Genomic DNA, 15,404 nt, shown 5'->3' on the forward strand with positions numbered 1-15,404 from the left:
AATGAAAAAGCAGCTCTGAATCGTAATTTTTTTTCTTGTACAACTTAATTATTAGTATCTTTTTTCGGTAATATATTAAAGGTGTCAACGAACCATAAGAAGACTCGACAACAAGTTCGTGTTGTAACGGTGTTACAATTATGCTATTGTTTGGGATCCATACATTTTTGTGACCGTTAAATGCATACGTGTGAACGACGGCCCACGCGCTGCTCGCTGGCTGGCTGAATCGAACGACAGCACGTGACCAACAACGGGGACCACCCCACGCCGCGGCGAGGTCAGCACCGATGTAATGGTGGGCGCGCGCACGTGGGCCGAAACCGGCGCCAGCCGGTGGCGCCCGCTATCTGGCCGCTCGAGTTCCCCCTTTCCCTCCTCCCATCCCTATATCAACGACCGGAAGCGAGCCGGTTTCCTCTGATGCAGTCCTCTTCATTAATTCTCCAACGAGGGACGAAGAGGGGAAGGAAGGAAGCTTTGTGTCAGTAGGATTTCTGCCTTGATCGGATCGAGTGATGGAGAGGGATTTCTTGGGAATCTACGGGAGGGAAACCAGCGAGGAGCCGGGTATTACATCCTTCTTCAAGCTTTTCTGTTGGGTCCATTGAGCCGTGCCTTGTTGCTCATCTTCTCTTCCATTTTCTGTCGAAGAGTGTCCCTCTTTTTTCTCCTTTTCGAGGCTAAAGATGCGATCTTGGATGATCGAAAATGATCGGAGATTAGGCTTTGTGTTCTTTGTTTGCGCTTTTGATGTCCTGTGATCTTGCGTAAACGTTGATAAATGGATTGGGCATGTGGTACGGTAATACTTCTGGTTATCGAAGGCCGGGACTTGGATCGCCTCTGTCGCTCTTGTAGCAGAAATTCTTTAGTTCTGATACCTAATTTTCTGAATTATTTACTCTTTTGATGAATTTAGTTTGTTTTCATGTTCTGAAGATTGGATTGCCCGGTTTATGAGGGTGTCTTGCTTTGATGTCCTTTTGCTATTAGTCAATTGTTGAAAAGGTCTGAAGCTCAACGTGTAAAGATTTAGATGGCGTTCTTGCAAGAAGCTTTAAACTAAGATCTTGGGGCTTTAATTACTATGGCTCAAGTTCTACTTGAGAGTGTGTGTTTTATATTCTAACCTAATGTGAAGAACCATTGCGGAAGGAAAACAGAGCACTTGGTGTTCTAATGCATCATAGTGTAACTGGTGGTTTTTTTTTTTTCATAGGTCTGAGTGGATAATTGATAGCTTGTGATAAGAATCAATAGTCAGATTAATTGTTGGTGCTTTTGATTTATTTCAAATTTCTCTTCTGAATTTGTTTATATTTTCCTTCGAACTCTAAGATCTTTTACGAGGTTCGGCGGTAAAGTGGCCTTTCTCGAATAAGGTCTCTGCCATGCATCAATTCATGTTCTACAAGTCCTCCCAAGAGGAGCAACCAAGAAATCATGTCTTCGACAAGAACTCATCATTTAGATTTCAGTGCATATCAGCCTTGGATGCCTTTAAGGCCAATCAGAAAACCCCCCATGCATTAGCAGCTCAGGTATACATGTCTGTCATGATAATCTAAACATCATGAATGAAGCTTTCATTTTGCTTACCGAAATGACATGTTCATGTGTCACACGATCTTGTAGAAATGCTCGAGTGTTGATAGGCAAGGCTTCAGCCAATATCCCATGCAGGCATATCAAGCTCAGAACACTGACTCCTTTGATGCTATGCATCACCAATTAAATGAGGCTAAAACATTTCCATTGGCCTCACATCACAGCAGTCCTTTCTTCAAGGTTCAGCATGCCCATGGTGGTCCTAATATAACAGTCACCAACACTGAGCAGCAAACTTTTAGACGTGGAGCTGCAGTTAACACCCCTGTTGGTGGACCTCTTGTTGGAGCCTTTGCTTCAAGGTAAAATTAATTGGGTATATGCTTCCAAAATAAGTCTTCGATTCCTATTATGAAACACTGGTTTTTTTTTATCTTTTGACAATATGATATGGTTGATTTTTTTCTTTAGGAATGCGCCCCAACCCACTTATATGACTGCTCAGCTAACTATTTTTTATGCGGGTTGTGTGAACGTGTATAATGATGTTCCATTGGATAAGGTATTCGTTTTATATCTCATGGTGTTGGCATTAGTTGGATGATATGAAAGGTACCACAGTTGTGAAACTGTTTCGTTAATTTAGCAATTCTTTTCAGGCTCAAGCAATTATGTTGTTGGCGGGTAAAGAATCTAATGCAACTTCAAATGCAATGAATCCTAGACCTGAAGTACCAGCCACAGCCACAGTGCCAATCAAAATGGCAGGACCCAATGATTTAAGTTTAAAGCAGACCTCCATCCCTAAACCATTTTGCGTGACATCAACCCATTCGGGTCTCTCAAGCCCGATTTCAATTGCATCTCACACAGTGGGTAGCTCAGGGAATGGTTCAAGCACCAATGATGATACAACAGGGCCTAAAGCTAGTAATCCACTGGTCCCAACAAACCGGAAAAATGTCACCAAAACTTTGTCTGCTGCTTTAGGCTCAGAAACCGTGGAAACTAGCACTCCTAAAGGTAATGTTCTCCATGGTTCCATGCAAGCTATGTTTCTTCAGAATATTGAGGTGCACCAAGTATTGAGGTGAACAATTGTATTGTATACATGAAATACATCCATCAGTCAGTATCTATGGTTAGAGAAGACCCTTGTATTTCACATGCACATCAAACAAACCTCAAGTGTTCTATTTGTTTTTCCTACTCACTATAGGAATTTGTTTTTTCAGTTTTAGCATGTTCAACTAAATAGATAGCCATCTATGTCTGCAGCTGTACCTCAAGCTCGGAAGGCATCACTGGCACGATTCCTCGAAAAGCGCAAGGAGAGGTGGGTCTGTCACGTTCATTTGATTTCATTTCTTAGAATAGTTGGCTACTTAATGAGCTATGTCCATTGGATTATCTGTTTGATTTTGTACCTGATTTGATCCAATGCATGACCAATAACACTAAGGACCATCCCTAGTTTCTTTCGTGAATTTATTTCATTTCATGCATGATACTTTGTGCTAAATGAAGACCATGACATATTTATGTTATTTCTTTTGAGATGCAAGCAAGGACCATTTCCTAGGTTTTTTTTTTTATGAAATTATATTCCAAACATAACACTCGGAGCTAAATGAAGACCATGACATATTTATTTTCTTGTTTATCTGGGTATTTCTCCCATCCACCCAAGAGAGGGGTCCGTCGCTTGACTTGCTTGCTCCATTTCAGGATGACCAGTGTCATGCCCTATTCTTGTTCAAAGATAAGCCCAGAGAATGGTAGTGGATTTGAGAGTTGCAATGTGTCAAGCATATCTTCATCAGCTGATCTCAATCTTTCAAGCAATCGAGAGGACTCTTGGTTTGTGGCACATCCGAAGGGCAGCATGGATAGTGGGGAGTCCCTAAGCAGTAAGTGACGTTTATCGGAAGAGTCATGCAATGTGCAATTCAACTATTTGGTCAGTGGAGCATGTCATATAATGTTGGACAAGAGAAGTAATTATAGGGGACTGTCATATTAGAGAGTTCTGTTGAAATGTAATAGGACTTGTCCAGAGATCTCTTATCATTTGTCTTCTAAATGTTATCATTTCTATATCTTAGAGAAAAATAAAAATGATGTCAATATCAGGTGATAGATTTTGTTAGTTTTTAGAAGATTGCTGAAAACTAACAATAGTTTCTGATGATTCCTTGAGAAACACAATTCACTCGAGCTTGAAATTTCAGCACATCAATTAAGCAAGCCTTATATTTTTCAGAGTCATGTTACAGATCATAATATCCTTCTTATAATGCATACTGATTGAACAGGAAGGCAAGGAATTCGGCTATGGTTGTCCATTCTATCATGTTACAGATCATAATATCCTTCTTTCAATATCTGCATCTAAGAAAGCAAATGGCATCATCTAACAGGGAGAACTTATATTGTATCTGGTCTGGGAAATTTACTCAGATGAAATCCATCTACAGTCGAGTAAATTAGAGCATATTCTGTGCTGAAATTTTTTTTTTCCATTCTTTTTCTTTTGTGCATGTTATTTTCTTAGAGGCAAAAACATACTCTTTGATTTTGGTATAAAAGCAATAGTTCCAAATTTGTCAGAGACTATATTTAATATCAGGGAAGCATGCATGATTCATCAAATTTTCCTTGCCATTCTCTCAAACAGGACATGTAGGATATGTTTTGCATGCATTTCCAATGAAGAGAAATTGATCTAAAAATAAGGACTGAGGGTTGATTCTTGTTGGCTTACATAAGAGTAAAGATTAGGTTGCCTGCAAATTACCTTTCTATTTGGGTTTGGTCAGCAGGTTGGTGAAGCTCATGCGGGGTCATTAATCAGTGCCCTTCATCTTCACCCAATTGGGAGATTGAATTCATGGATTCTTATACGCAGAAAAATACTGAAAGTGATGTTTCTTTGCAGCAGCTCCTCCTCACATTTCAGAATGCACCACTACATCTCTCTCATGTCCATCATCATCCGAAAGCTGAGGCCACAAACTATGCTCTCTTTCATGAGGCAACTCCAAGCAAGTCGGTATTGGGAGTCATAGGTAATCTACATCAACAACTATAGCAGTCCATATGTGTCTTCAATCTTTGCCTTGTCTCTGGAACATAGTTAAAGGAAAAATCAGAATCAGAATTCACCAATTAGACTGTTTAAATCTTAGAAAAGATCAAAATATTCTTAATCATTATTTGTTATAAAAAAGATTTGATAGAAAAAGGAGGAGTGGCTCACATGGTGTAATGCTTTCATATGAGATACAGCTTCTCAAATTTTGGACTTCATATTTCCTTTCCCAAGCATCTATCACATCACAATTGGATTCACTGATGTCATGTCACCACATGCATGTATTATAAAAAAATGAGTAATTGGACCCCACCTATGAAAAGATAAGCATATAACAACATCTCCCATTTCAGACCATTACAACTACAAGGAAACTGTGTCACATCATATAGCTAGAAGATAAATGACAGAATTAGGATTAATATTAGTTTTTTGAAATCTAGAGTCAAAGTGTTTTTCTTTTTCTAATTTATGATCTAAGATACCAGGTTCTTGCAAAAGTAAGAAACCATGCATGAAGTCTTTGTAGATTTTGTGTGGAACCTAAAGATTCCATCAAACTTTTCTTTCTTTTTGCTAAACCTTTTTTTCTTACCAAAAGAAAAATATATTAACTAAGCATATGAAGTAAAAAAAAAAGAGTAGGTTAAAGCAAAAAAAAAGAAAAGAAAAAGCCCCACTCCTCTCTTTAAACATATAAAGTCTTAATTAGCTTAACATGATTAGTTTATTATATATATAGATGAGTGAATAAAAAGAAATAAAAAAAACTCTAACACATCATATTAAACATCCTCAATAAAAAAAAATCAGATTCCAGTTATCACATGCAAAAGAAGAACAAAAAGAAGAAACAATTTGGAATTGACTTCGGTTTCAACTCACAAAAGTAACACATTGCAGTGTAACACACACTCAACTTGACAAATATGTATCACAGTCGAATATGGTCCTTGTTTATGATATGATTGGGAGCACAAAATGAACCCACATTCCAAGTCAGTCCAAAATAAGCAATTAACTCTCCACATGTGAATTCAAACAAGTGAATTATGTGTTTCATGACACCCTAACTCTAGGGTTACTTAATAGTTCTAATATGCTTCAAGTGAGAGATTGTGATAGCAAGAAAGTTTGATAGGCTTTTGGACCTATTACTTAAGTGAAGATTGTCAGAATATACATATAGTTCAAATGGATTTGGACTATTAGTTCCAACCTCTCATATTTGTGCACATAAATAATGAAAGTTATTTCATATAATAGCCATCAAAGTATTATGAGCTTTTAGGTATCAATATATCTGCTCATTCTTCATGTATCTTCCTTCTTCTAACACACACACACACACATTCTCAAGGTTACTAATGTGTTAAATAATTTTCAGTCAAATGATAATAAACTTACAAAAATATTGACTACAAGGATATACACATATATATTCAAGTTATATATATGGTACCATTAAAATAATAGAGGTAAGTACAAAAATAATTGAATTAAAAGGTATAGATATGCAATTTAATCAATTAATTCTATTTGTGGCAACAAGAAATTTATATAGTGGTTGACAATTAATAATAATAATAATATTAATATTAATATTATTATTATTATTATTATTAATGTTATTATTACTACAGGGGTTTTTTCATGAATAAAGAGTTTTGAGTCATGGTGGGGATGAATAACAAGGCATTTAATTATAGAGTCTTCGTATAATATGATCAATATGATGATGATGATGATTATTATTATTATTATTACAGTAATGATGCAAGCCTGATGTCATGTTTATTCTCAGCATGCATTAGTTGCCACAACCTCAATTTTCAACCAAGACTTTTGTTGACTTTGACATTAACTACAAGTCCACGTCAAAGAGAGAGAGAGAGAGAGAGAGAGAGAGAGAGAGAGCCACTGTGGTCGTGAATGACAACATCCCCACCACGACTCAAAGATTCATAAAGTTGGAACCATTAGCATTGACCAGCGAGAAACAGTCAAAAACTAGGTGCCTTGTGCCATAATTTTCAAGTTTAACCTGTTCTGATAGTGGTGCAGCTTGATAGACTTTAGCAACTTTGGATCGTCGTCCAAACCAATAGCATGTTTAATGAGGTGAGTTGCAGTGGCATATATACAGCGGTTGGAGTTTTATATGTACATGTATTGAATTGATGATGGAAGCACTTTGACCATGCAGCACCTATTTGTCCTCATTGTAATCAGAGTCATGCAGAAACTAATCTCGGAATTCAACATCGAGACATCAAAATATCTGCACCGGATCTAAAATGTTTCTATCCATACATGGTCAAAACGCAACATGGATAGAAGAATCTTATAGCAATAATAATAAAATAATATGATTGTATAACTAAATACATAAATTAACATGGATTGAAGTCAATCTCTCTCTCTCTCTCTCTCTCTATATATATATATATATATATATATATATGTATATATATATATGTATATATGTATATATATATATGTATATATGTATATGTATATATATATACACACACACACACACATCATTTTCTCTCAGCATGACCAAATGACGTACATGTAGATTGATTGACCGCAGCCTTATTGTTAATCACTCACCTATTAACTTGTCATTTTGAGGGATATTGGTGTCTAGCTATTTATTTCATTTTGTGGTTGTGTTTAAGTTCATGATGGAGAAACGTACATCGAATCAAGTAGTTGAATGTGTTTTCTGCACATTTAACTTAAGAAGACTAAAACATTGGAATCTTTTTGCAATTATTTTTTCAGCAAAATGGATTTTCATTGTTCGCCAAATCACAAAACCATCAGAAAAGAGAGTCAGAAGAGGTCATGTTTCCATAGCTCCTCTCCATGAATGGAAGACCATACAGTTAAGTCATCCACACCCCAGAGATACGTGGATTCTGGCAACTCCATGAATGAAGGAGGTTCGATCGGCCCAGCTTTTGCTGATGAACCGGTGGAGGAGCATGATGATGATGAGGATGAAGACGAAGAAGAAGAACCACAGGGGATCAGTATCTCATGCGGTTGTATTATTGGCACCTCATCAGTGCAGAATTCGGGGCAGCTGCTAAGGGATGCATCAGCAATGTCAGGTGCACGATCGGACGTGCTCACTGCGCTCTTCTCTTCTGCTTCCGGTGCTTCATCTACCTCAAAACAATACTTTGAGGTGGCCTCCTCGGCTTTCTGATCTCCATTAGACCAAGCATCCACGTGTCGCCGTTGCTGCTTCGGCTGCTGGTGGGTCTGCTCGTTGGCTGAAGGGATGATGGGCATGTGAGTCAGGGGATCGGTGCCTATCTTCCTCAACTTTTTCTTGATGTGGGTGTTCCACAGGTTCTTTATTTCATTATCTGTTCTACCGGGGAGATGAGATGCAATCTTCGACCATCTACCAGAAGAAGTAAAGGGAAATAGAAAGGCTTTTTGCTTCAGCTAAAGTGGGGAGCCCAACAACACAAACATAATAACATATCATTACACATGAGAGAGAGAGAGAGAGAGAGAGAGAGAGAGGGGGGGGGCAAAGAACCTGTTGCCGAGCTGAGAGTGGAGGTCGATGACTAGCTTCTCCTCGGCGTCCGATAGCAATCCCCTCCTCAGGTCAGGCCTGAGATAGTTTGTCCACCTTAGCCTGCAACTCTTTCCACACCTCAGCAGTCCTGTATCAACAACACCAGATCATTTGCTCAGCCCAAGCACTCCTGTTCCCCTCAGAACTCCCTCCCAGAAATCATACTCTCCTGATCACAAGAGAAGCAAACCTGCAAGCTCGGGCACAGCTCTCCAGCAGCATTTCCCATGGTTGAGCATGAAGTTGACGAGCTTCCTGTCCTCCTCAGCTGTCCAAAGCCCCTTCTTCAACCCCACCTTCTCACAGCATGGCTTCCTCCCCATTCTCTCACAACAAAACCACTTGAATTAGAAGAGGGTACACAGAGAGTGCCTATCAACTCCTCTCTTTCCTTTATAGCTCAACCAATCTCGAACCTTATGCCTGTCTCATCTACGTGTCAAGTGAAACTAATGTGCCCATATTTCTTCGGAAATAGAAAGAGATTATGATGCGTGCTTGCACCAAAATGGTTGGTGGAGATTGATCGTATGGTGTTCATGAATTCTTATCTCTTGCTTTCAGAAAGCCTGTGTTATCATGACGATCGATTGCTCTGTGGTCGAACTTATATAATTACTACTAGCAACTATAAACGAGGAAATGAACATTTTGTATTCCACACAAAGACTTGCAGCAGCCAAGACAGCTCGATATGTAGTATTCTTATCCTCCACTTGTGTGTGTGTGGGTAACGAAAGAGACGCTACAGAGACCACTTCTACTTGGATTGTGTGGATAAAAGGATACATAGTAGAGTGTTGAAAGTAGTAGCATCAATTATATTCTACATAATAGGTTCAAATGCAGCCAATAGTATTTGAATTCAGTTTGTCGAAATGGGAACTTTGGATTTCTTGGTCAATTAGTATAAGTGGTTCTGGTTTGACCGATCAGCATTGGACTTTGACCTTTGGTGAAAAGTGTCAAATGGGCTTAATGAATATGAAGAAGATGGAGACATAATTTATTGTCGAATTTCTCTTTTCCCACACATGGTTTTCCATTGCCATCTAAGCTGTAATTTAGCTGAATGAGATGCTTCATCAATATTTAAGGCCTAAAGTTATCAATCAAAATGGAAGAAAAATGATTAAAAATAGTACCCAAAAACGTCTAAACATCATCACTACATCTGGATTTGCTAAACATTATTCTTTTAGCACACAATTCAAAATTTGAGGAAAGATAAACGGTGAAGATCGAATTCGATCGTACGAAAATCACGAAACAAAGACAAAGATATTTGTTATCTGCCTTATTCAATCCCAAGACTTTGTTATAAAGGTTCCAAATCTCTATCAGCTGTTTGTTTTGACACCTTGATTAGTTGCACATCAAAAGCAATAGGGGTGGGTTATCATGACACATCAGGTGAGATGGACCCACTACTTAGAACTTGTGCTTAAGTGGTTTCCATCACGGGATTGGAAACCATCATTTGAGAAGAAAGTTTCAAGATTAAGAATCCATGAGTCATGCGACCGACTTTATTACCAGCTTGGGGAAGACTCTCTCCCTATTATTTTGTCTACGATTCACGTTTTGTAGCACCCACATATGAGATCGGAATGGCTTGAAGGTTGAGTACGTAGTAATACAAGTCTTGATAATGACTTGGAGATTTAGATCTCTAAAATTCTTCAATCTTCACTGATTAATCAGACATCAGTTTATTGATGACTGTTAGTCTCAGACTTTAGCATCATACATTTGAAGATGGGGCATTAAGATTAGCAAAAGTGATCCCCTCAACTGGTTGAATTTGAACAGCATGATTTCATTAATAATAGACAACTCAGAACTGTGGAATTCCGGCCTTTAGTGTGTTCTCCACTGTAGATATTCAGAGGAGAATAACATGTCTATTATTCAGTATGCAGATGATTGAAACTGAGACTTCAAAGCATGAGCCAAAAGTATCTGCTTTTGAGTGTCTAAAATAGAATTCAGTATTGCTGATGGCTGAGTGATAGGATTTGTCATTGCATTATCAAATTATTGGCTTTGTTTCTGGGCATCCTTTTCTGACAAATTATGACCACAGGTATATGACTGAGGTGAGTAGGTTGGCCCTTCCAGAGTTTGACTGAAGCTTTGTAACTTGAAGAGAAACTTCTGAGTCCTACTCGAACCATTCTAACGACACTATGGTATCTGAAGGTTTATAAGATGTAGGATGGTTTGAAGCTGCATTGTGCTTATGGGCAGTTTGTAAGTAACCGGTTTGATTGCTTCGTTTTTTTTAGACTCTGCTAGAAATTTGTACTTTCATTTGGTTTTCAATCATCTCTAGATTGTGTAAAGCATAATTTATGTAATTTTTAGGTAGTAGGATTCGTAAATGTGAGTAATCTTATGAACTGCTTCGATATAGAGGTCTTCTGAAGAAAACAAAGTACATATCCACAGATGAGACATCTGGGAGGCAGGCTTGGTGGCCAAGAACAGGTCTGATGCCAACAAGAAGCCATGCAAAGTGTGGTGCAACGTTTCTGTCTTCAATTTGAACCTTTTCTGGGTAGCCCTCATGATATTTGAATTAGTAGGCGCAACCACTGGTTGAGCTTCAAACACAGAATCATGATACTACAGAAGATCCACATCAATCAAGCCTCAGATACATCACATGTTTTGTAATATGTGACTGCATTATTTCACTACATTGATCTCATGAACCAAAGTGATGTGCCAGCCAAAGCAACTGCTACTTATCATCAGATAACACTTGTCAAGAACAAGGTCTATGAGAAGAGAGAGCCCTGTCAGATGAGTATATCAAAGCCAGGAGAAAATATTTTCATTCAGTAAGCACATTTATCATCCTTTTGCCTTCAAACTACTTTTGCAGTAGTTTGCAGCAAAATTGCAGTCCTCAGCTTCATTTGCCTTGGCAGATAAGATTCTGACATATAAGCAGATGCTCTCCGGGAAGTAGCCAATGTGCACTAGTGGTCTTCATTTGATGGCCCTAATCATCAGTCTTTTAGAAGAATCTTCTTCTCATTGTAGCACTGGCCGTCTTGCCAACTCACATGGAAACCATTTGGTGACGGATGATTTTGATTGATGACAAGTTGATCCAGGAACTGATGTGAAGGAACAGACTTGCAGCTTAAGTCAGTCAATCTCCTTCTTGCCGGAACCGAACCATTTCAAGTCATCTTTATGAGATTAAAAGTGCTTCATGAGAATATGCCACTGTGTGTCCCACATGTGTGTCTTTAAGCTTACTCAGTAGCTACAGTTCATTTTTAGGGAATTGGTGGGTAGTTCCAATAACCTCATCAAGATGGTCATTTGTGAGTGTCTATGTTAGATTATATGATTTTATTTAATTAAGTAAGATATATTATATATTTTATTAAATATTAATTATAGTTATCAATTAATATAAAAAAAAATTATTTATTATAAAATTTCTTAAGAGATGATTTTGATGGGAGGGACTCTTCTATTTTATTATTTTAGACTCTTTATTCTCACTTATAAATAGACAGAATCTCTTATGGATTACATAAAATGATCTATTCTTAATTTTTCTTAGTCTCTATTTCATAGCTTTAGTGGTGGATAACAAAATAGAAGAAGATGGGTATGGTTTTTCTTGCAAATCAACGTTGATATAACTTTCACCATTAGTTTACAGATAAAATAAATATTCCAAATGGTATCAAAAGGTATACAATCGATATATTATTATTTGATTTAGATTCTAACATTAAATTTTTCGCATAATATAAGTATTTTTAAAGTTTTTATGCTTACAATTATTGTTAGAGCCATGTTTTAAAATCAAAATAACTTATATTATTAAGAAATTTTAGATCTATTTATGATTACATTTGTTCATCTTTCGATAGATTAATATTATTTTTAAATTAATCCATGATATATTATGGGTGATGTAATGCAAGTTGTCAATCAACTCCGTGAGAATGCTTATGGGTGATATAATGCCAAGTTGTCGATCAACTCCGTGAGAATGAGTATGCACAGAGTTGAAAACGGGATATTTGATGTAATGCTCATGTATATCCGTACTTTTCAGTTTTATTCATACTATACACAATATGTAGAGGATTGATCGTGAGCTTTATAGTCTTATTTTGGTTGGTTTTGATAGTCATTTTAGGTTTATAAATGAAGATTGTGTCATGTAGGTAGGGATTTCGATTTGTAGTGAACCATCTTGGACTATTTATTATACAATCATTCTGGAGTCTATATTTATAATTTGCATTAGCTATAAAGTGTTTATTGAAATGATTGCTTGTGGATCCTGAATAAAATACTTTCTCTATCCCGTTTTCTCTTTTGTAGGTCCTAAAAGACCATAGGAGATTTTGGAGAGGTTGATCTTTACAAACGGATACGTAAATGTGTCATATAGACTTACGTAAAACCAATTAAGTTCGTAACAAGAAGGTCATGCATCGTGATGGCTGCATGCTTCATGTAGGCCATACATAACAGGCACATCACATTTCACAAAGATTACGGCTATGTTGTTGGTCACGACCGTTGTTGGGTCATGATCGACCACGGAGGGTTGGTGATGTGCAAACGATGTATGAAGGCACATAGTGAAGGCACCATAGGTAGCGACAACATATCATCGATTGACCACGTGAGAATGATCGTGCAACACATAAAAGTCAAATGTAGGAGAGTTCCTCTTATCAAAATTATTTTATAAGGAATCTTATCATAAATAGACTTTCTTTTTATTGAGTGATAATTATAATTAAAATCCAATCAGATATATATAATATATCTTATCTAATTAAATAAGATCACATAATCTATAATTCTCTCATTTGGACCATTGATTAGTTAGATATAAAAAAATTTAAAATTAAAATAAAATTTATTTTAAAATAATTTTATCTAATTAGATTTTAAAAGTTTTTAAAAGTATTTTATATATGATCATAAATTTTAAAATAATATAATAAATTTAATAAATACAATAATATTAGATTAACTTGGATGCAAGTCAAAGCGATTATTATATCAATATACCTAGATATGGTAACTCTCTCTCTCTCTCTCTCTCTCTCTAAATAAAGTCTGACCTTGCTTCACATTCTAAACGAACAATAGGTATGGAATTGAACAGGGGAGTACCACTCTTTGGGGTCTTTTTAAGTTCTTGATAGGCTTAGCAGAAGATGCATCTCTCATGCTTTTGTTTCTCTGATCAAATGTAAATTTAGTTGATTTATTTAGGAAAAGAATTTTCGTTATATTCTTTTTAGGTATCAGTGAGTCCTGTTCCTCAACAAATAGTAATGTTCATTTCATGTCAGGGACCCTACTACTGTGCTGCCGGGGAAGACAAAAGCTTTTGGCCGAGACATGGTTGATGATCATGACAAGGCTCGTCTTTTTGCTGGTATCAACATCGGTGGCATTATTGGGGAAGTCTGGTAATCCTCGCGTCTCTCTCTGCAGTGAAAGCTGCCATCTTTGTCTGTCTCGATGACGTTTCTAAGCAGTTGCTACGTATCTTCGGCATGCAGTGGGAGTTCCAAGTTGGCCCCTGCCGTTGTTATCTCTGCTGGTGATGAACTGTGGGTTGCTCGTTACATTCTTGAGGTAATCACTGCAAACTTGACAGTTGACATCGTGTGTTTCGATCATTCTGAGAACAGAACACTTCCAAGCTCATGATTACTTGCGATGTTCTTTCATCCACAGGATCACCGAAATTGCAGGTGTAGTTCTTTCTTTTGATCCGAAGCCAATCCAGGTCAGGTTTGCATTCTCTTTTTTTTTTTCCCCATCAGCAATCCCCTGAAATGGTATCTGAAACCATTTCTTTGTTGCGACTGACTGCCAGGGAGATTGGAATGGTGCTGGTGCTCACACGAACTACTGGTAATCCATGTCGGCGCACCTTCACACTGTCAGCAGGCTCTCATTCTTGTTCTTGTGGCTTGCAGCACCAAGTCCATGAGATGCGATGGATACGGAGAAGGCAACGAGCGTCGTCTCACCGGGCGACACGAGACTGCTGATATCAATACCTTCTTATGGGTACGCTGCTTCCTTGTACGATCGAACTTATGCTCTTCGTTGTTCTCAGTGATCATGATTTTGCTTGGCTCGACAGGGAGTCGCCAATCGCGGAGCCTCCATTCGAGTAGGCCGCGAGACGGAGAAGAATGGAAAACGTTGATCTCCTTGCAACTGTTCGATGATTTGCTTAACTGAAATGTTAGTCCTCAGTCATAATGGATTTGTTATGTGGATCTCTTCAGGCTATTTCGAAGACCGGAGGCCAACATCAAACAAGGATCCCTATGTCGTCACTTCCATGATTGCTGAGACGACCATCCTCTGGAATCCATGAGCAAATCGTGGGATGGTGCGCCTGCTGCTTCATGGGATTCCCATGCTGCAGAGGGAACAGCTCTCATTTCTTCTCCTGTCATCATCCAGTGTTTGCCCCGCATTGTCTCATTGTATTATTTCCAGTAATGACAGTAATAGAACAGACTAGGATTACGATTGTGTCTTGTGCTGTGAGGGTTGATGTGCCTCGTACACGATTGCAGTGCTAAACCTTGCATTTTGTATGCAATCCAGGATCATGTTCGAATGTGTAAAAGTTGATCCACAGTTTGGGATGCTTTTATCCAATAATTCTCGAAATTATTGGATTTTATATAGAGAGGAAAGATCAAATACACTGTACAGATCACCTAAGCTTTCTTTGTGATATGTGAATCATTGTCTTTCTGGTCTATGATTTCTTTTCTTTCTTTTTGTCTTGGGTGTATGTATGATGACAGCATCTCCATTTGAAGTACATGACTAAAGCATCTACTTCATTGGCTTTAGTAATCTGCTTGTTATCTGGTGCATTTTAGTCTTCAACTCTCTTCATGAAAGCTTAAATTCAACCAAGATTAGACCATCAGCTTCAGATGATAGTGTTCTTATGAACTTGATGCATCAAATGATGAAGGTATAACACTAGGATAATGGAGCTCATTAAAAGAATTCATTTAAAGTATGGGCTGTTATTTTGTCATGCAGTGTAATGATTTCTCATATTTAAAGTATGGGCTCAGACCTCTTTTTTGTGCAGATTTCAATCAATTCAGA

The 15,404-nt window shown here is 37.7% G+C and overlaps 3 protein-coding genes across 3 annotated transcripts; 2 read left to right on the forward strand and 1 right to left on the reverse strand.

The window, feature by feature from the left end:
- The first annotated feature begins 411 nt into the window (after positions 1–411).
- LOC135623100 (protein TIFY 6b-like) lies at positions 412–3,690 on the forward strand. The gene is made up of 7 exons (XM_065125645.1): positions 412–570; positions 1,342–1,544; positions 1,639–1,913; positions 2,023–2,113; positions 2,211–2,574; positions 2,830–2,887; positions 3,280–3,690. Exons 1-7 carry the CDS (start codon positions 519–521, stop codon positions 3,467–3,469), a joined length of 1,233 nt encoding a protein of 410 aa, XP_064981717.1. The 5' UTR covers positions 412–518; the 3' UTR covers positions 3,470–3,690.
- A 3,757-nt stretch (positions 3,691–7,447) lies between these two features.
- LOC103998156 (transcription factor MYB20-like) lies at positions 7,448–8,683 on the reverse strand. The gene is made up of 3 exons (XM_009419547.3): positions 8,440–8,683; positions 8,208–8,337; positions 7,448–8,066 (listed from the first exon to the last, which is right to left on the reverse strand). Exons 1-3 carry the CDS (start codon positions 8,570–8,572, stop codon positions 7,487–7,489), a joined length of 843 nt encoding a protein of 280 aa, XP_009417822.2. The 5' UTR covers positions 8,573–8,683; the 3' UTR covers positions 7,448–7,486.
- A 4,803-nt stretch (positions 8,684–13,486) lies between these two features.
- Positions 13,487–15,040, forward strand: LOC135622196 (glutamine synthetase cytosolic isozyme 1-like). The gene is made up of 7 exons (XM_065123840.1): positions 13,487–13,720; positions 13,814–13,889; positions 13,992–14,043; positions 14,134–14,171; positions 14,237–14,330; positions 14,407–14,467; positions 14,555–15,040. The coding sequence occupies exons 1-7, from the start codon at positions 13,594–13,596 to the stop codon at positions 14,644–14,646; spliced, it is 540 nt and encodes a 179-aa protein (XP_064979912.1). The 5' UTR covers positions 13,487–13,593; the 3' UTR covers positions 14,647–15,040.
- The last annotated feature ends 364 nt before the right edge of the window (positions 15,041–15,404 follow it).

This window comes from Musa acuminata, chromosome BXJ2-9 (genome assembly GCF_036884655.1).
Source record: "Musa acuminata AAA Group cultivar baxijiao chromosome BXJ2-9, Cavendish_Baxijiao_AAA, whole genome shotgun sequence".
Taxonomy (NCBI): Eukaryota; Viridiplantae; Streptophyta; class Magnoliopsida; order Zingiberales; family Musaceae; genus Musa; species Musa acuminata.